The sequence below is a fragment of the Podarcis erhardii genome (assembly GCF_964252035.2).
Source record: "Podarcis erhardii genome assembly, chromosome: Z".
NCBI lineage: Eukaryota > Metazoa > Chordata > Lepidosauria > Squamata > Lacertidae > Podarcis > Podarcis erhardii.
Genome location: NC_138504.1, coordinates 29,200,518 through 29,220,319, shown reverse-complemented (window position 1 = coordinate 29,220,319; position 19,802 = coordinate 29,200,518). Strand labels below are relative to the sequence as shown.

General features: G+C 44.6%; 1 protein-coding gene and 1 long non-coding RNA gene across 3 annotated transcripts; both read right to left on the bottom strand.

The window, feature by feature from the left end:
- On the bottom strand, positions 1–15,656 carry UPRT (uracil phosphoribosyltransferase homolog). 2 transcript variants are annotated; one of them, XM_081847238.1, is made up of 7 exons: positions 15,176–15,656; positions 5,714–5,756; positions 4,491–4,560; positions 2,849–2,911; positions 2,157–2,318; positions 1,089–1,187; positions 1–451 (listed from the first exon to the last, which is right to left on the bottom strand). In XM_081847238.1, exons 1-7 carry the CDS (start codon positions 15,553–15,555, stop codon positions 345–347), a joined length of 924 nt encoding a protein of 307 aa, XP_081703364.1. In that variant the 5' UTR covers positions 15,556–15,656; the 3' UTR covers positions 1–344. The 2 variants fall into 2 exon arrangements, with proteins under 2 accessions (XP_081703364.1, XP_081703365.1); XM_081847239.1 differs by lacking the exon at positions 15,176–15,656 and adding an exon at positions 14,876–14,897.
- On the bottom strand, positions 6,336–13,135 carry LOC309333654. Its single transcript, XR_014152645.1, has 2 exons — positions 7,653–13,135; positions 6,336–6,406 (listed from the first exon to the last, which is right to left on the bottom strand). It is a non-coding gene; the product is annotated as an uncharacterized lncRNA (long non-coding RNA).
- Positions 15,657–19,802: the final 4,146 nt, after the last annotated feature.

Here is a 19,802-nt window from a genome sequence, read left to right as displayed (position 1 = left end):
TGTCTTCACAGTTAATTTATTTTGCAGTTACAAGCAGCCACTTAAACTGGCTACAAAAGAATAAATAAAGGAACCATGAGTGCAGCAATCTGGATATGCGCATCATTGGAAGACTGTTGCAGCGCAATGTGCTTCATTGCTGCCCTCAACTCAAGTGGACACAAGATAAAGTATTTTCCCTTTTAAATTAAAAAAAAAACAAAACTGGCCCAGGTTATTTTCACCTTTGGCAAAAGAAAAATAGGCTGTTAAATACACCCAGCAATACCTCTGCTTCAAATTATAAAATGTAGAAAAATGGTATAATATCATACAGTAACAAAACACACACTGGTTAAAGCACTTCAGTCTGTTCCAAAATACTTCTGTCCAAAATGTGTTGGGGCAACAGGATGAACTTCTGTCGTTAGAATTGTGATATCTGGGAATTCCTGGATTATTGATTTGGCACCTTTAAAAAAAGAAAAGTTGGGGAAGTCAAACATTTCAGTAAACTACATTTGCAACTCTGCAACAAGGGCTCCCATCTAATTACGGAGCTTGATTCTCTTCTCTCTCCTCCTCCTTTGCCCCCCTTTAGAATTAACCCATCTAACATACAGACTTCATCAAATGTCTTATTAAATTACATGCTCACAATGGCAATTGCTGCTGGCATAAACTCCTTTCAATGATCCATTTTCCTCCCCAATGTTTTGCACATAGCTGCATTCTTTGGCCAAGTGTCATTAATTGCAATGATCCTGGATGCTGACATGAGTTGGTCAATGGCAAATCCCAGTAAAGTGGACTGGGGCCACATGTGTACTGAGAGGAAGGAATCTGTCCCCAGCCCCCTTGTAACAAAGTATTCCTTGACAAACAACTGACATGAAAAGCGTGGGGAGCAGGGATCTTATTGGCACATGTGGTGGAGCTGTACCATAAATTCTGGAAACAACCAATTACAGAAATCAGCACACATATAGGTAAACATGTTATTGTCTATTTTTGATAAAGATAATGTGTATCCTGTACCAGAGAAAGACAACAGGACTAGCTCATAACATTCAGTTTGGCTGTTTGTCTGCCCTGTTGCTTTAACTTACCATGAGGTGTAGAGAATAGACTCAGCAGAATTATGACATTTGGCTGGACTCCATGTTCTATAAGAACCTTTACAGCCTCAATCACAGTGTTGCCAGTACCTGACAATATTTTTGGGGGTGGGAGGGGGAGAGGAGAAGAAAGAGGAATTACTCTAGTATATTTTCAAGTTATGTTACTATCAAAATCAAACTATTTCGCCATTAATCTGCATGGCCTATAGGTATGAATTCTGACATTCCAAACAAAAACAATAAACTAAAACAATGAGCTCAGTGCATCTAAAGTTCCTTCACCAATGGCTAGCATTGCTCAATGTACTCTTTCAAGGAGTAAATAGGGTCAGTTTCGAAATGGGTGGCAGCCATGGGCTTAAATCTAAATTCTAAACACTTAACTCTGAACTAAATTATCTTGTCAATTTCTAGCAAGTGCATTTGGCACTGGGGTTTGAGACTATTATGGCTTCTATATCTGATTTTAATGCATTTTTATAAAAGTTTGAAATTAAAAAATTGGTTAAACAGAATCAAACAGCTCAGTTCTGAGAAATAAATATCTGATCCTATTTAATTAACATTTAGGAATGAGCAAAAGCTTCAATATCACCCCTTGCTGAACAGTTTACACTCTACTAGTTGCACCCAGCATCAACATCCTCATTACTTGTTTGTACTTAAGTGACTCAAACAACAAGTTGCATCTTTAGATGCATATTTTCAACACGTGCAGCCTATAGACCAGGCATAGGCAAACTTGGCCCTCCAGATGTTTTGGGACTACAGTTCCCATCATCCCTGACCACTGGTCCTGTTAGCTAGGGATGATGGAAGTTGTAGTCCCAAAACATCTGGAGGGCCAAGTTTGCCTATGCCTGCTATAGACACTTCTGTGCCAGCTAATGTGCTGTAGTTCAACTAATGTAAATTCTGGAAAAGCTTGAAAAATCCAGTGTTGTATGGTCCCAAACCAAATCCTTAATTCTAACCAATGATAGATTTGCCTTCCAAGAGAGCTCTCTAGTCAAATGGTCAATATTTGTGGGGTGGGGAATCCTTTAAGGCACTCACTTAGTATTGGGTACATGAGGAGAACTTTTCTCCTGAAAATATCTGGTGGAAACTTTGCATAGTACACTTTGGCTCTCTGGGTGTCTTCATCGCTCTGGATCAGGATCTTTCCTATTCGGATTGATCTACAACAGTCACGCAAACCCTGTTCCATAGCCTCTCCTTCATGGGGGGGGGGGGGGGAGAAAACAAGAAACAGTTACAAATCAAGCAATGGCCAGCCTGTTTCACTAATCTACCTGCCTTTTTGTTTTCGCAATGGCTTCTATATGCAATTTTCATTCTGCAACATACAGTAGCTCCTCATATAACAGAAGACAGCTGATGCCGTTCAATAAAAGCTGGTGTGAGAGGCAAGCACTATCAGCAAGGAAAGATGCAACTTACATTCAAGTGAAAAATTATGAATACACACTTCCATCATCCATTTTCCATAAGGATGCAAGCCAAAAGTGGCTGTGTCAAAACTTGCTCTTAGAAATGACATATGGGATTAACACTTTGCTTGGAAAACGTAGTCATTTTTGTCACTGTTCCTCTTACAGCCCTCTATGTTGCTTTCCTAAGTATAATTTAGTAACTTACGTAGTAGTCATACATCTATTTCCAATATGGTGCCACTTTTGCTAGAAACAGCAACACTGCACTGATAATAAAAAGGCTGAACACACAAAAAATGTTAAATGACTTACCACTTCTCATTATGCTGACTCCACAATTTCCTTTTTCAAATTTCACCCCTTCATACTTGTACCCTGTTGAAAGGTCACACAGAATCTGGATTAAAGATGTTGTTTTCCTTTTACTCACACTGAATATCCTATTTCAAGATGGACAGTGGAAGTTGCATTAACCACTTACAATTCTAAGGCACATTTTTTACAGTGGTGTGATTTCAAAAAGATGTCTATCCCTCAAAGTTCCACAGAGAATACAAGATACAGTGGTGCCCCGCAAGACGAACGCCTCGCAAGACGGAAAACCCACTAGACAAAAGGGTTTTCCGTTTTGGAGGCGCTTCGCAAAACGAATTTCCCTATGGGCTTGCTTCGCAAGATGAAATGTCTTGCGAGTTCCTGCGGGTTTCCCCCCCTTTTTTCTCCCTTTTCCTAAGCCGCTAAACCGCTTATCAGCTGATCCGCTGATAAGCCGCTTATCAGCTGATCCGCAAAAAGCTGCTAAACTGCTAATAGCGCTAATCCGCTAAGCTGTCAATGAGCTTGCTTCGCAAGACGAAAAAACCGCTATACGAAGAGCCTCACGGAACGGATTAATTTCGTCTTGCGAGGCACCACTGTAAAATAGAAGTTTATTTATTTATCCTACTCTTCATCCCAAAAATGCTCACAGAGCATCTTAATCAACACACACACGACAGTCCTTAAGTTTACAAACTTAAAAAAAAACCACACACACAAACGACAAACGGATAATGTATTGGAAGGGAGATCAGCTTGGGTACAAATCCCTCTTTCTTTTTTTGTATAATATATTTATTAATTTCCATGCAAAAACATTACATTAAAGAGGAGAAAAAATAATAAAATAAAACATTTATAACAACTGCATGTTGTTGTTGTTTAGTTGTGTCCGACTCTTCATGACCCCATGGACCAGAGCACGCCAGGCAACTGTATACACAATCAATATTAAACCCACATTATGAGATTACTTGAATCCCCCAACTTCCCTCTACTCCTTCCCTTGGTTCCTTTGTATTATCTTCATTCATGAATGTCAGCAGGGTACAAATCCTTCTAATGATCAGGTGGGATGGACAGGAGAAGTCAAAAGTAGCTGGTCTCTGAGATGAGCCAACAAGAATGGGCCCTACATCCCTTCTACATCCAGCCAGACACTCATACATTGCATCTAAACCAAGACCTATTCTCAGACCCATGCAGAGTTTGTCTGAGGCCTGGGGAGGGAATCTTGTTAGAACAAAGTAATAAAATCAAACAGGCCACTGATGCCCCCTCCCCACTCAGTGGGCTTAGCCTGGGGCAGGTATATGCAGATGCCCCCCTCCTCTGCAGGGGCCTTCCTAGTCTAGCAAACACATTTTAAAAATTGTTTTTCTCCCAGTCATGAAAAGGCCTGGCCTTTGCCAAATTATCTCAAAAAAATCATTTTACAAAGTGATCAAATTTTAAATATCCTCTTATTTGCAGAATGCCCACTCTATAGCTAACTTTATTGGTAGGTCAAACCACACTGCCCATTTTACTTTACACCATATCCTTATTCTCCACACCAGCTAGGCTGGGCATACTTTCCCCATTACCATATCCTTATTCTCCACACCAGCTAGGCTGGGCATACTTTCCCCATTACCTGTTGGAGTGGTTACTATGCATTCTGTGTATGGCAACTGATTCAACCCCTCTTCAACCACAAGCCTGATCTGTAAGAGAGAAAGAATTCAAATGGGGGAGGGAGCAAGACAAAGTGGAAGAAAAACGAGAAAACATTGTCACAGCAAGGCTTCAGTTTCAACTAAATGCTAACACACCATTAGTGCAAGGGCACAGCCCAAGTGCTCCCCTCAACATCTTCAACAGTCCAGAAATAAGCACAATGGACTTTGATCCACCATCTGCACCACCTACAGATCATTTTAACTATTTTATTTTTTATTTTTTGTATAATGTATGTACAACATTTACACACTGGAAAGCATGGAAAAAAGAGCACAAGACTTCAAAGCTACACTCCTGTAAAGACTCCCAGTTTGAACTCCCCTTGCCTAGATATTTTCAAACTGTAATATCATCTTATTCTTTCTTTATCCGATGGTTAAGTAACCTTTTCCAGGTTGAGGGCCACATTACAATGGTCACAAGCTGTTGTGGGCCACATTCCAGTAGCGATCAGGGCAAGTCCCTCCACCCCCACAACTCTATGTAGGAAAAATGTCGCATGGGAAGTGGCCCTAGGTGTAGGTATACAAGAAAATGTAACAAAATAAGGATTTTCCTTGGTTATATATATATTTAATGTATTCTTCCATAGTTGAGGGGAAACAATTTGTAAGTAGAAGAACTTCATGTCTGTTATTGTGTAAGTGGGTATTTCCATGAACAAGCCAGCATTAAAGAATGGCAGGAGATTCTCTGTGTAGTAGATACTGCCCATTATTTAAAATGGGATCATGTTAAGTAAACATCCTGAAAATGTCATGTAGTCAGGACACCAGAGTGTTTCTTAACAGCTAAAAGCTAAATGGTTTTATCTGTTTGGTGCAAGAAACTCTGCAAAGAAACTAATAATGTCACTGTAGAAAGCAAGCCTGAATTTTGTTTCTAGATCACAATTTAGTTCAGCATATTAATAGCCTAATCCTACACATATTTATTGGAAGTCTGTTGGCATAAAAGTAGATATGCTTAGGATTAAACATAAATGCTGATATGAAAACTATTACTGACAGATCGTTGGTTTTCAAATAAGCAGCAGGTTCAAAGAAAATTGATCTCTTTTCCAGTAATAGTTATTCATTCCAGCAGAATACTCCTGTTAATACACCAATCTACACAACAGGCCTTCAACTAACTTACCAATCGATCAGCAGAAAATACGAAGTCCCCTCTGCTGGATGTCCTGGAGGAAAAGAACAGAATTTTTAGTATGATTATCCAACAAGCTACTATTGTTAAATATCCCAGAAAATATGCACACAATTAAAAATAAGTGCTGAAATGCATCTATCACTTTTCCTCATAATATAAACTAAAGGCTTGACCTTTAGATTAACTTATTTGAAGTAAAGTCATTAAGGTCTTTGAACATTAGTCATTAGAGGTGGATTTAAAGTGTTTTCTAAGAAGGTTTATAAGCAGAGATATTATGCATGAAGACAAAGAGTTATGCATGTGAATCTCATTTTACTCATTGTATTATTTAGCCTGACAATCTAAATCTAGAAAGTGAAGTAGCAGTCCATGGGGTCCTAAATGTATGGTCTCCCTATAGTCTACTCAAAAACAGAATTAATTCAAAACACTAAGAAAAATATTCTGCCATCTCATGCAGTGTTCGAAACTTCCATTGCACATTTTGCGACAGGGAATTTCATTACTGTGAACAGCTTCTGAGCTCTGGGCGTAGTACCGTGCCTAAGATTTCATTCAGATTAAAACTGCAGAGTGGAAGGAAAGGAGGACCTTTTTCTGCCTCCCCACTTCCAGCTACTTTCTGAAGACTGGAGAAGAGACCCCCTTAAGAATATTAGGGGGTAGGCAGGGGAAGGACTAGACGATATGAAAAATTAACACAATATTTTAGCTGCAGTTCATTAATTTTCAATTTGTATTCTTGTTATTTTAAAAAGCGCCTAGACATTCCGTTGTTGTGCCCATAACCTAGGTTTAAGGTGCCATTTAGCTCCTAGTTTTCATATCTCAGTTTCTAACACTGATCTCATGACAACGGTCACAGACGTTACTTATACACAGTGCTTTTTTCTAAAAAAAAAATGTTTAGGGGTACTCTCATTTTCCTACTCATATTGAAATACTGCCCCTCAATGAGGCCAAACTTAGATTCACAAAATGTTTAGGGGTATGCGTAGCCCGGCATTCCCCCCAGAAAAAAGCAATGCTTATACACCTCTCCCACATTTAGAAGCTTTCATTTTCTCTTGTCATGTTGCTGTTGTATTCAATAATGGGGATCATAGTTTAATGTTAGGATTAGTCTACTCAAGTCAACTCCATGGGTTGGTTTGTTTTAAAACTAATAGTGCTTAGTGTTAACCACTATCCCCAGTTAAAAAACAGCAAGCTATATTTAAGGGAAAGCAACATGAAAGCCTGTCAAACTTATCCCAGCTATTTGGGAGAAGGAGAGGGAAGGGTGGCAAAAGCCTGTAAGGATACCAGGTTCATTCGTGGTGCACTGAACCAAAGTTTAGCACTGAGGATTTCAACCTTTCTGGGTCCATAGCTCCTTTGATCAACTACATTCTTTCTGCAGCACCCCTGTGGGGCTCAGGAGCCCAGTTATGTCACCGCTTGCCTGCAGCGTGGACAGCCTGTCACCCTTTTTCAAACACCCTCCCTTGTGGAGTATTCCCTCAGCCTCCTCTTCTCTCTTCTTGGGAGTCCTCTGGACAGCCACTGCTGCCCCTCTGCCCCAAAGAGAGGGGTCTCCTCGCACTGTCCCACAGGGGCCTGGGAATTCTCTATCCATTCCCAACAGCAAGGGCTGGTGAAATGGGTGGCTGGGCTCCCTCGCCTGCTTGCTTGCTTGCTTACTCCAAGGCTGCCTCAGCTCCTGACAACCAGCACCCACTGACCAGCCCCAGAAGCACCATTTATCTGTGGAGCTTGTAGCCAGGGTTGCTGCAACAAATAGCTATGCAAGCCTGGGAGGCAGAGATGTGAGAGGGCATCATAGGATGAAGGGAAGGGAAGAGGGACAGAGGCCAGTGTTGCCCGCAGCACCCTAGACCATCATTCAAGGCACCCAGGATGCCATGGCACACTGGTTGAAAACCACTGGTTTAGCATGATATTCATACTCAGACCCCATCTGCACTATACATTTAAGGCAGAAACATACCACTTTAAACAGCCAAGGCTTCCCCTAAAGACTCCTTCAAAGTATAGTTTGTTGTGGGTGAACTAGCTGAACTCAACCAGCTACACACTTTGTGGGTACAGGCTATCACAAGTACATAACTCAATGCTTAAAAGCTTGCACTTCCTACCCATATTCTACCAGGCCAGAATCAAAGTTCTTCATTAAATTACAAGGCTCTTAACAACTTGGGTGCAGGTTATCTTAAGAACTGCCTGGCTTTTATATGCTTAATCACTGAGGTCTTCATGGAGTCACTGTTAGTGCTCCCCCACCTCACCAATGGCTCAAATGCACAACTTGTATCCACAAGGCGCCTTATGTTCAATATTGGGGCTGAACTCCATGAATCTCCTTCACAGCTGAGATAAGACAGATGACATCCATTTTGAACTTCTGGCATCTAATGAAGTCCTTATTTCAGTAGGCATTTTAAGCATTCTGTTGTTGTGGGTAATTTTAATTGATTTTTATTATAACTTTTTAATCATATTGTAAACCACTAAAATAAGCAATCACAAAAGGAAAATATTGCAACCTAAAATGGTCACATTCTGCATATTTTGATCAGAATTAAGTATCAGCAGTTAAGACTGCTGTTAATTGGAACATGCAGATGAAGTCAAAATCCTTTCTAGAAGCTATAAGCTCATGTGTGACAATATTATAGGGTCAAGTTAGTTCCATAATAAACTTGATCCCCCATTCAAAAAAAAGAGTGGCTTTTGTTGCTTATTTAGGATCAGCATATAAGCAGTTAAAACCATCTGCAGCCATATACAAAATGCCAGCAGTTAAATTTACCTCCCATTAACTTTGGATTTTGTCAGAATAGAAACACACTGCTCAGAGCTGCTTCTATGGAAACCTGTTCTCAAGCCCAACTGCCTGCAAATCCTTTTTTCATTGTAAACTGCAGCACTGCCAATTTTAGCCCTGAAATCAGGCAATATAATCTGCGCTGGGAATGAAAGTTTTATGAGACTAAATCCCACTCCCCATTAAACCCAGCATACATATATAAACACGAGACATGTACAAATATTCAATGAAACAAGCCACTGAAGTATACAATATTTGTATCCCTTGTCCTATCACCGTGATCAACAGGGGCAGCCCATCCCATTTCACCACCTGAGACAAAACGGGAAGGTGTCAACCTCTCCCCACTGACAGTTCAACAAAAACCTTGCTTTCTAGGGTTGTGAGGCTGTGGCAGCAACTTCCAGGTTTCAGTGAGATCTCGCAAGAGGTCCACAAGGTCTTGCCAAAACCTAGAAGTCACTGCCACTGCCGCTTCTCTGGCTGCAGCAGCAAAGGTGGTGCACCTCTATGGGAGAAGTGGTGGTACTGGCCATAGTAGCTTCCAGCAAGATCTCATTACTTTAAATTGAACCTGAAAACAGACTTGTATAATGTGATCAAACAGCCCATCTCAGTTCGGGACCATCTGAAATTTCAGACAGTTTTTGAAAGCACTCCCACATATAACTCATTGGAATAGTGAGCATAAGCATCTGTGGCTAGACTATTTCCATCCAATTAAGAAGACAGCTTGCATGGAGTCCATTGTCTTTCTTATTTCTAAGGGGAAGCATTCCTGTCTTACCTAGAATTTATCCAAGTGTCATCACAGACAATCTTCTGCACTACCTTCAACTGAACACATTTCTATGTGGTTGGCTTACACATTCAGCTGCCAACCATCAAGTGTACAGTAGTCTAGTGGAGTTAAATTTAGACACGGGGTTAGCTACACAAGATGGTCGTGTTAGGGTTCATTTATTTTGTGCCTTGTTCCTCCCTGCCAGAACTCCACTTACTGCCCTGCATCTTTAACAGTACCAAAAAAGAAAGAAATCAAGTAGATATGCATGTGTAAACAGCTGTATGTCTTGGCTACCTTTAACAATCATAGGGGATTGCCAATTGCCTTGTATTCCATAATGAAGCAAAAGCTGTCTTCCTTCAAAAGTGATGCCTTTATAGGATTAGGCATTCTGTTTCTACAGCATCCAGGCAGAGGCCTCTTTAAAACCATGCCCTAGGGATTGCTCCCAGCAGCTGGTACTCAGGGGGCATACTAGCCCTGGACATTAAGGTCCCATTTTTCATGACAGTGAAAAGCTCTCTTCAGGTGCTCTGTATGTGCATTAAGTAAATATGCAAGAGGGGCTATGGGAATCAGCACATTCCCCTTCCCCCGCATCACCCTCCATAAACTGAACGGCAGTCACCTGAAGTAAAACACCTTCCTATATTCAGAAGCTCCCCGTATGTTTTAGAAGCCTGGAAAAATAAGGTTCTAAAATGTGCAGAGAGCCACCACAAACTCAGATGATGATCAGCTCAGGAGGTAACCCTCCAATTTGTGAAGGGAAAAGAACATGGAGCAGGGCTATTGCACTTGTCCCTACAAGTCCCCTTCATGTATTTAACACACATTTAGGACACCTGCAGAAAGCTGTTTCCTCTAATATTTTGTAAAGTCATCTAGTGATGTGGGATGTAAAAAATTTCGTTTTGTAGGTTCATTAGTAGCAATGAAATGGTGCACACAATATTAAGCAAGCTTGACAGTTTCAAAAGTTTCTTTGTTTAGTAAATACAAGTAAAATTAATATGCTACATTACTTTCTAGGGCCTCTGGTTTTTTCTAATGCAAATTAACTTAATTTGTATAAGGCATTTTTTCCTGAGAATTTTCCAAATTAAAATGTTTGCATAACCCACATCATTGAGGGCATCCAACCTACTATTCATTACAACTCATTATAGTTGTGGATTCCATATCCTAATTATGCTTTTCTTGTCTGTCTTGAATCCACTGCCAGAGTACCTAAGATGGACAGACATTTCTCTGCTGCATCATTCTATTTTCCCCTTGCTTTTCTCTGTTTCATTGCAAAGATATCTTATACAAGAAGACTAGATTACTGGCTAATCACCGTTTTCTCTTGCCACTTAGTGGCAAGGAATGACAAATATTCCTCCAATTACAAATACATTACACTGGATTGACAAAGTATATGTGCTTTTCCCAAAAAATGTTGATGCACGAGGAATTTCAATAAATACAGAAATGAGGATTTTGACATGGAAAAACTGACACTGCCAAAGGCACAGTGGCAACACTGGGTGCGTCTATAATAAATGTGTGATGTCAAACAATGTAAGCGACATTTCTTCTTGTCCGCTGGAGCACACAGCTAATCATGATGCTATCTGCAGCTAGCTGACTTTTTACATTGTGCTGTACATGTTAATACATTCATTCAAAATCAGGAAGTAGCTACTGCAAGAGCTTTACAGATAAAATAGCTGCAGCTACAATTCAGGAAAGCATATAATATACTATAAAGCTAGTAGCTTTGAGAAAAGCATCATTGTTTGTTTTAAGACAATTGTACAGTGGTATCTCGGGTTACATACGCTTCAGGTTACAGACGCTTCAGGTTACAAACTCCGCTAACCCAGAAATAGTACCTCGGGTTAAGAACTTTGCTTCAGGATGAGAACAGAAATCGTGCTCCGGCGGCGCGGCGGCAGCAGGAGGCCCCATTTGCTAAAGTGGTGCTTCAGGTTAAGAATAGTTTCAGGTTAAGAACGGACCTCCGGAATGAATTAAGTACTTAACCTGAGGTAACACTGTAGTATGATTCTTGCCCAAATCATCCTAACACTTACCTGGTCAGCAAGATCATTTATGTAGTGGAGAACAGGCACTCCCATGATACAGGCACTTCTTAAAGAGAATGCACATAAAGCTGATTTTCATTATACCTCCTTTTTTTGAGGAGGAGAAAGCAGCTCACCAAACTGGTTAAATAGAAAAGCATCCATATGCAGTTTGAAAGAAAAAAATTTTTCATTGTTGTCTCTTAACTCTGTGTGTGCACAACCACGGGACCCCTCCAAGCTGGTGTTATTTTGCAGGCAGTGTGTTAAAAATTAGCCATACACAAGGCGCATTTTGCCCCTGGCTATTGGCCACTTGCAACCAAGTGAAGATGCATGGGTGCCAGGATGGAGGTGCATGCCTGGGGATAATTGGATCTTGATTGTTTTCACACATTAATACCACATCCTGTAGGAATAGGCCAATATATATGTGGACTGTCCCTGGATAAAGTGACTTCTCTCAAAGTTCTTAACCTAGCACAAGGTTGTCATTTGAACTAGCCAAATATTTAAGTGATAATCAATCACAGTCAGTCCATCACTTGAAAAGACAACTTTAGAGTTGTCTTGCCCCAAACTGGCAGCTAGACATTCTGTTTTGGTGACTGCAACCTTGGTTAAAGGAGCCATTTGGCACCTAATTTATATATCTTAGTTTCTAACACTGATTGCAGGTGTACTTTGCAACATGTTCTTGAGTTTCTTCTTTAATAGTTGTTCTGTGATGATTCCCCAGTATTGCATTATTGCTCTCCAGAGCAACTATAGTACAACAAAAATAGCATTTGTGGTATAAAAAGTTACAGGATTTCAGCAGGACGTTACAGCTATGCACTGGTTGGAAATGAAAGGGTATGACTACCACAAAACTTTTGCAAGAATAAATATTTTTTTTGCCTGTGGGGTCATACACTGATAGCATCAAAAGAACAAATCATCACAATTACATCATCTAGAGGGGTCCATACTCATCAACTGTAAAAAGTGAAACAAAATGCTCACACCTAAGCTGTACGCTAATGACTAAATATCAATACCAAACATGCACTCAAATAACCAATAGTCGGCTGTCATTTTCCTAGCCTGGCTGCATGTTTGAGAAGTTTAACTATACAGTACAATCCAAGAAGGACATTTCAGGCAATTTTTCTACTTATACAGCTTTCATCTGAATTCTGGATTCAGCTGATTTACTCCACATTTAAGCACGTAAAGGCAGCCCATGGATGACACCAATTTCCCTAAATAAACTTTCTTAAGGTCAGGCTTGCTCCAAGGCTGCAATCCTAAATTCACCTTGGAATTAGAGTTAGACCCACTGAACTTAGTGAAATTTACTCCTGAATGAACAAGTATAGATTCAAAATGCATGCATATCAGCACTAGATAACATTAATGTACAGTTAATAAAATTAGTATTTATTGCCTGATTATGCTGTTTCATGTTTTTTTCATAGGTTAAATATTAATGTGTTGGGTTTTATATGTTGGAAGCACCTAGTAAGGACAAAGCTGGCCTAGAAACCTCACATTACTGAGATAACTAGATGTGGGACCACTGTCCAACCCAATCATCATGTGATACTTTTTGAAGAAACTGCAATGTGTGCAGCTGCAAGATGCAACAGTGCCTTCTCTATGAATGACCAGCGAAGTGATTAGCTATAGTGCTTATTAGCATTGGGACCCAACCACCATCCTACTCACTAAAATTTTTCACCTACCAGCCAGCAGTACAGGATCTGAAAGGCACCTACTGCATGCCAAAACTTGTCCCTAAGAGTTTAGCAGAGTTCATGGTATATGCTAGGCCTATTTTCACTTAATGTTAATCCCAGAGGTTGGCTAACTAGACAAGATACATTGACACTGCACCTCTTTGCTTCTTCTAGAAAGCAAAAAAAAAAAAAAAGTTTCTAATACTAGTCAACCACAGTCAGTAATCAAGTACAAGCAGAGCAAACTGTCATCATGTCAGTTTGCATGACAAAACCAGATCTGGCAGCAAGCAAAGAACAGTGAAGCAGCAGGCATGGACATCCAGCTCTCCATTCATTGAAGGTGGCTGCAGCTTGAATTATAGGCAAAACTCCAGTGCTATGACTTGCTCTTCTGCAATGTCCTCCAAAAAGTAAGGGAAAATATTGCTTTGCATTTACCCAACCCTGAGGTTATGTGATCTCAAAACTATCACCTGCCATACACTCAAGCCTCAGTCATAAGGACACACCATGCCAGCTACCTGGTAAGCTATCCTTTGAAAAGATTCCTCCCATTCCAGCAAATTTGGATGGCCAATTCAAGCGTATTTAATAGGTCATATTTATGTAGCAAGTAGCATGTTTCTAGTACAATAAGCCCAAAACTTCCACATATTTAGTTTGAGTGTATTCAGCTTTACATGCTTGGCAAATTACCGGTAATTAAAAAGTGGGTGGAAAAGGGAATGGGTGTTTTGGGGGGAAAGACTTTGGCAAACCCACCTGCCCTTGAACTCAGTGTGTACAGTTGTACCTCGGGATGCGAACAGGATCTGTTCCGGAGCCCCGTTCACATCCTGAACAGAACGTAAGATGCGCATGCGTGTCTGCGCGTGTTGCATTTCACTGCTTTCATGCATGTGCATGACATCATTTTGACCGTCTGCGCATGTGCGAGCAGCGAAACCCAGAAGAAACGCACTCCGTTACTTCCAGGTCGCCATGGAGCGCAACCCAAAAATACTTATCCTGAAGCGTATTTATCCTGAGGTATGACTGTATCGACTATATGCAATTTTGGCTTTAGGGGTAATCCCCAGAAAATAACCTGTGTAAATTGCAAGTTTATTGCATTCAAAGCACACCACATGCATTATTCCAACCATATTTTTTTTAAAAGGGCCCTGTAAGGTAGGCCAGTATGACTATTCCCATGATGATGGGTGGGGCTGAGGTCAAGAGAACAGTGCTTTATAATGCCCCACCTAGTAAGTTAATGATGGAAACACTCTTTTATTCGCTGAGCTTTGCCCTAAGCTATCTCAGACACGGAAAACCAGCCTGGGAAAAGTCCCTTCTGCTTTGTTTATTCCTCACCACCATCTACTCCCCCTCCTTCCTGCAAAGCATAACGCGGGACGCATCATTTCTTATTTAAAGAGAGCTCGCCCACAGCTTCGCTCAGCACCATCACATTCATTGTGCCCAAATCCAGCAAGAGAGAAGAGACCGCCCCCCGAACATCACTGCATAATATACATTTATATACGTACAGAAAGGCTGGCTCCCCTGCTCATAAGGCTGAACTTCAAACAACAAATGAACATGCACCGTTAACTCCTCTTGCATCTAATGCGGTGGACCGCAAAAGCTTAGACCGCAATAAATTCAGTGGAGTTTCCAGCCTCCGTAGACGACACATCCTGACCTGGACCTGGACCCTAAACCTAGATAGTCATAACATACATTACTGCGTACATTTGGGCGGGAAAAGGGAGGGTTTCCCCCGAAAAACACACAAGTGAGAGCCACTTGAGCACATCCTGGCCCTGCGGGTGCCACAAAAGGCAGGTTGGGCAGACTCTACGCCCCAGCTCTTGTCAGGAGGCTACGAGGCGACGGAGCTCCGTCTGGTCAGGGAACGAAAGGGGCTCTCGCGCTGACAGATGTCCACCACGCCGCCCCCAACCACGCGCGCACAGGCGACATTCTGCACATGCTCAGAGGGAGGCCAGCCTGGTGCCAAGAATAGGAGCTGCCGACGCGTGCCCGCCTTACCTGTCCCGGATGATGGTCTGTAGCTCCCGGATCTGGTCGTTCATGGGCAGGAGCTTGAGCCGAGGGGCGGCGGCGGCCGGCAGGTCGAGGGTCGGCGACGGGGCCGTGTCAGGGCCGCCCCCATTGCTGCCAGAGCAGCTGCAGCCGCCGCCGCCGCTCCCGCTGCAGCAGCTGCTGCTATCCGGGCTGGGGCTATCGCCGCCAGGGCCGGGCTCGGAGAAGCGGAGCTGCCGGGAAACGACGCCGCTGCCGACGCCGCTCCCCGTTACCGCCTGCTCAGAGCAGTCCTGGTCCCGGTCTGTCGCCCCAGCCTGCTGCTGCTGCTGCCGGGGCGCATCTGCCGAGCCTACCCTCTGGTTGTGGCAAGGCATCGTCTCCATGCGCGGCCGGAAAGGTGCCCAGTGGTGCCCCGATGGTGCCCCACCGGTACGCCACGCGCTCGCCCCGCGCTTGGGGCTTTACCTCAGCCGCAGCGCCCGCCCAGCCGGTCAAGCTCCGCCTCCTCGAAGGTCCTGCGCGCGGCTATTGGCTGCTGACCTTGCCACTCGTAGCTTAGGAACAATGGGAGGGCACCTTCGGTCGAGGTGGCCCCGCCCCCCACTCCTGACTGGGGGAAAAGCTCTTCTTTTACCTCAGAGAGAAGAGGCCGCATTCACGCCATACGTTCAAAGAGGCGTCATGCCACTTTAAACGACTTCCCTCAAGGGTTTCTGGGAAGTGTAGTTCATTCAGAGTGCAGAAAGGTCTAGTGACACATTCTGAAGCGGCGTGATAACAGTCCCCTCCCCTCCAAAGAATCCTGGGAGGTGTAGTTTGTTAAACCTGCTGAGAGTTCTTAGAAGATATCCCCGCCTCCCACTTCCCCGCTTCCCTCTCAAAACGAGAGTTCCCAGAAGGATTTAACAATCTCTCCTGAGTGTCTTCTCACAGGGAATTGCAACTCCAAGATGAGAAAGGGAGTGGCGTTCGTAACAGCACCCCTACAGCTCCCAGAATTCTTTGGGGGTAGCCGTGACTGTTTTACGTGGTATTAGGGCACTGTGAATGTATGGTGTGCATGTGACCAGAGAGAGATCCTCTTGTCTTTCATCATGGGCCTTTCTTATTTGGGCCACGCACCTGCTCCACAGACATCAACTGGTTTAGTGACAAGAATGGGCAGGAGCAGGTCAGCAATAACCCACATGGCTAGCAGTGGCACCACCTTGTGCCAAAGGCTGAGGGGGCCCAATGTTGCACTATGCGGTCACAAGGTTGGGTGCTGTGCCAAGACCCCTTTTGCTGTGCAGAAAGCGGGGCACCATGCAGTGCCCCCCAGCAGAGCGTTCCATGCTCAGGAAAAGGCCAGGGGCCATACCATGCCCCTTGCTGGAGCACCCCGTTCCACGCACACCCCGGATAATCCCATGGTTGGGAGGTCAAGCACTGCATCACACTCCAGAACACACTGTGCCACTCCCACTCCCCCAAAATATTGAGGGGGCCCAAAACAGCTCAGCGCTCCTGGTTGCTAAGACTAAAGGTCCCCACCTTCCTACAGCTCTCTAAGTCTCCTCTCCCCCAGTTCCTTCCCAAGTACTCTGAGGCTCCTTCGTGTTGCATGTCTTTGTTCTGCCTGTTCATGCCTCTTTGGGTTCTGGGAGACCAGCAGGGAGGAGAGCTGGTTGCTGCAGAAGAGGGAGAAAGGCTGGCTTCCTCACCAGCCTGACACACTTCTGCTTCTTGGGCTCCCTCATTCCACTCTCCTGTTTCATTCAGCTTCTGCCTCTGATTCTGGACTTCTCTCAGCCGCAGACTCTTCCTGCTCAATAAACCCTGTTACCTCTTCAGCTTTGGACACCATCTCTTCCCAATCTGCTCCCTCTGACCACTCATCATCATCCCACTACCAATCCCCCAGCTCTGAGCCAGTCTAGGACATTTAGTAAAGGTAAAGGGACCCCTGACAGTTAGGTCTAGTCGCAGACAACTCTGGGCTGGCGGCACTCATCTTGCTTTACTGGCCAAGGGAGCCAGTGTACAGCTTCCTGGTCATGTGGTCAGCATGACTAAGCCGCTTCTGGCGAAACCAGAGCAGCGCATGGAAACACTGTTTACCTTCCCACAGGAGCAGTACCTATTTATCTACTTGCACTGGCATGCTTTCAAACTGCTAGGTTAGCAGGAGCTGGGACCAAGCAACGGGAGCTCACCCCGTCGCGGGGATTCGAACCGCTGACCTTCTGATTGCCAAGCCCTAGGCTAAGTAGTTTAGACCACAGCGCCACCTGCATCCCTAGGACATTTAGTTGCTGTTCCTTTTTATTCCTTCTAAGGGAGGCCTGATCCTGTGTATGGAAATGCTTCAGCAGCTTTCTTCAAACTGGTGCCCTCCAGATGTTTTGGACTATGACTCCTATTAGCTCCAGCAAGTTTGACAATGCTGGCTGGTGCTGGTGGGAGTTGTAGTCCACATCTGGAGGCCACTAGAGTTTGGCAACAGGCAGCTTTAAATACTCCAGACTGCTGCCAGCAACCTTTAAATTATTAGCTGTGAGAATATGTCCCTTTAAAAATGTTTTTTAAATCTTATTTTAAATTATTTTGTTGCTTTGTTGTTTTTCACCCTAGGGTCCTTTGGGGCAGAGGGGGGAACAATGGGATAGAAAGGTTAACATAAATGGTGATGGTGATTATGTTTTGGGCTGCAGTTCCCAACAGCCCCAGCCAGCACAGCTGAAAGATACTCAGAGTCGAGAGTGGATTTCATGCTCTTTATTCAACTCATAGTAGTGAGGAGGGAATGAAAGTCCCCTCAAAGTATCTGCTTTATATACATTATTTACACAATGGGCTGCACGTGATTGGCTAATTCCAAAATTCTCCAGTAGGCCAATCAGGTTGTGGATTCACTTTTATCTGGAGCTGGATTGGGTGGCTCCTGCCGACCAATCATACTGCTGCATTGTTCTAGGACCAATCAGACTGCTGCAGTTTGGATCCTATTCAACTCAGTACATAACACCCCTCCCCTCTAAGTTCCAGTCCTGCCCGGGAGGTCGCATTCATAGTCCTCAAGGTACGCCGGCGGCTTATGTGTGCGTTGCGGCCTGGGGTGTTCCCTGGTCTGGGGTTCAAGTTCTGGCTCATGTTCCAAGGATGCTGGGTATGATGGGGCCTGTTTGGTCTGGTGCAACCAGCTCGTTCAGTCGTGGTTCTGGTTCCGGTGTCCTTTCGGCCTCGTGGGTCCTCTCTGTATTTACTGATTCTGCCTCTCCTGCTGGCCCCTCCTGTTCTGTGGTTCTCACTGCCCCACTGTTCCCTTGGGACTCCTCTGACCTGTCCTCCTCCTGGTTTTCTTCCGGGTATCGTCGCCGTATCTAGTCGCAGTGGCGGCACCAGCATTGCCCCCCATCCGTTAGCACCTCGTACGACACGGGGCCAGTGACCCTGGTGACTGTGGCGGGTACCCATGCTGGGCCTCCCCCAAAGTTCTTTGCGTACACTGGGTCCTGGGCCACGAAGGTTCGGGGGTTCCTGCCTTCCCCCACCACTATCTCATCCTGAGCTCTATTGGGGTGAAGGCGGTCCAATCTGATTGCAAGGCGCCGACCCATTAGTAGTTCAGCGGGGCTCTGGCCAGTCATTGAGCTGGGGGTGCTGTGCTGTGCTAGAAGGAATGTGGCAAGGTGGTACTCCCAATCCCCTTGTGTCATGCGGCGGAAGGTGTCCTTGGTGGTCCGCACCATGCGTTCTGCTTGGCCATTGGTGGCAGGGTGGAATGGCACCGAACGGATGTGGCGGATGGTGTTCTGCTCTGTGAAGGTTTGGAATTCTCCTGACGTAAATGCGGTCCCGTTGTCTGAGACAAGAGTGTCAGGGAGCCCGTGGGTTGCAAACAGCCTGCATAGTACCTGGATGGCTGCGGACGTGGAAGTGGACGGTACCAGTGCGACTTCTAGCCATTTGGTGTATGAGTCCACCACTATGAAGAATGTTTTCCCCTGAAAGGGGCCAGTGAAGTCCACATGCAGACATGACCATGGTGCTCGGGCGGACTCCCAGGACTGGACTGGGGCCCTTGGGGGATCTGGACTGGGGCCCTTGGGGGATTCTTTGCAGGCCTGGCAGTGTTTGACCCAGGCCTCTATCTCTCCGTCGATCCCCGGCCACCACACATAACTGCTGGCAAGGGCCTTCATTCTCACTACCCCTGGGTGTGTCTCGTGTAGGGCTGTGAGGTCCCTTTTGCGGAGGGGCTGGGGAACAACGACCCTGCTTCCCCATAACAGGCACCCCTTGTGGGCCGACAGTTCATGTTTGCAGGTTGTGTAGCCGGCGAATTCTGGCCCGGGGCTGCTGCTGGTCCATCCCCTCCACACCCAGTCCAGGACCCTATCTTTCTTGGAATGGTGTGCAACTTCTTGTGCCTGAATGGTGCGGTCAGGAAGCAGCTCCAGGCTCATAACCTCTTGTGCAGGTGCTGGGTCGGGGCCTGTTTCCGGTAGTGGTAGCCTGCTGAGTGCGTCCGCATGGCCCATCGCCTTCCCAGGGCGGTAAATCAGTGCATACTGGTAGCTGGCAAGGGAAATTGACCACCTGAGGACGCGAGGAGACAGCACTTGGGGGGTCTGCTTTTCAGGGGCAA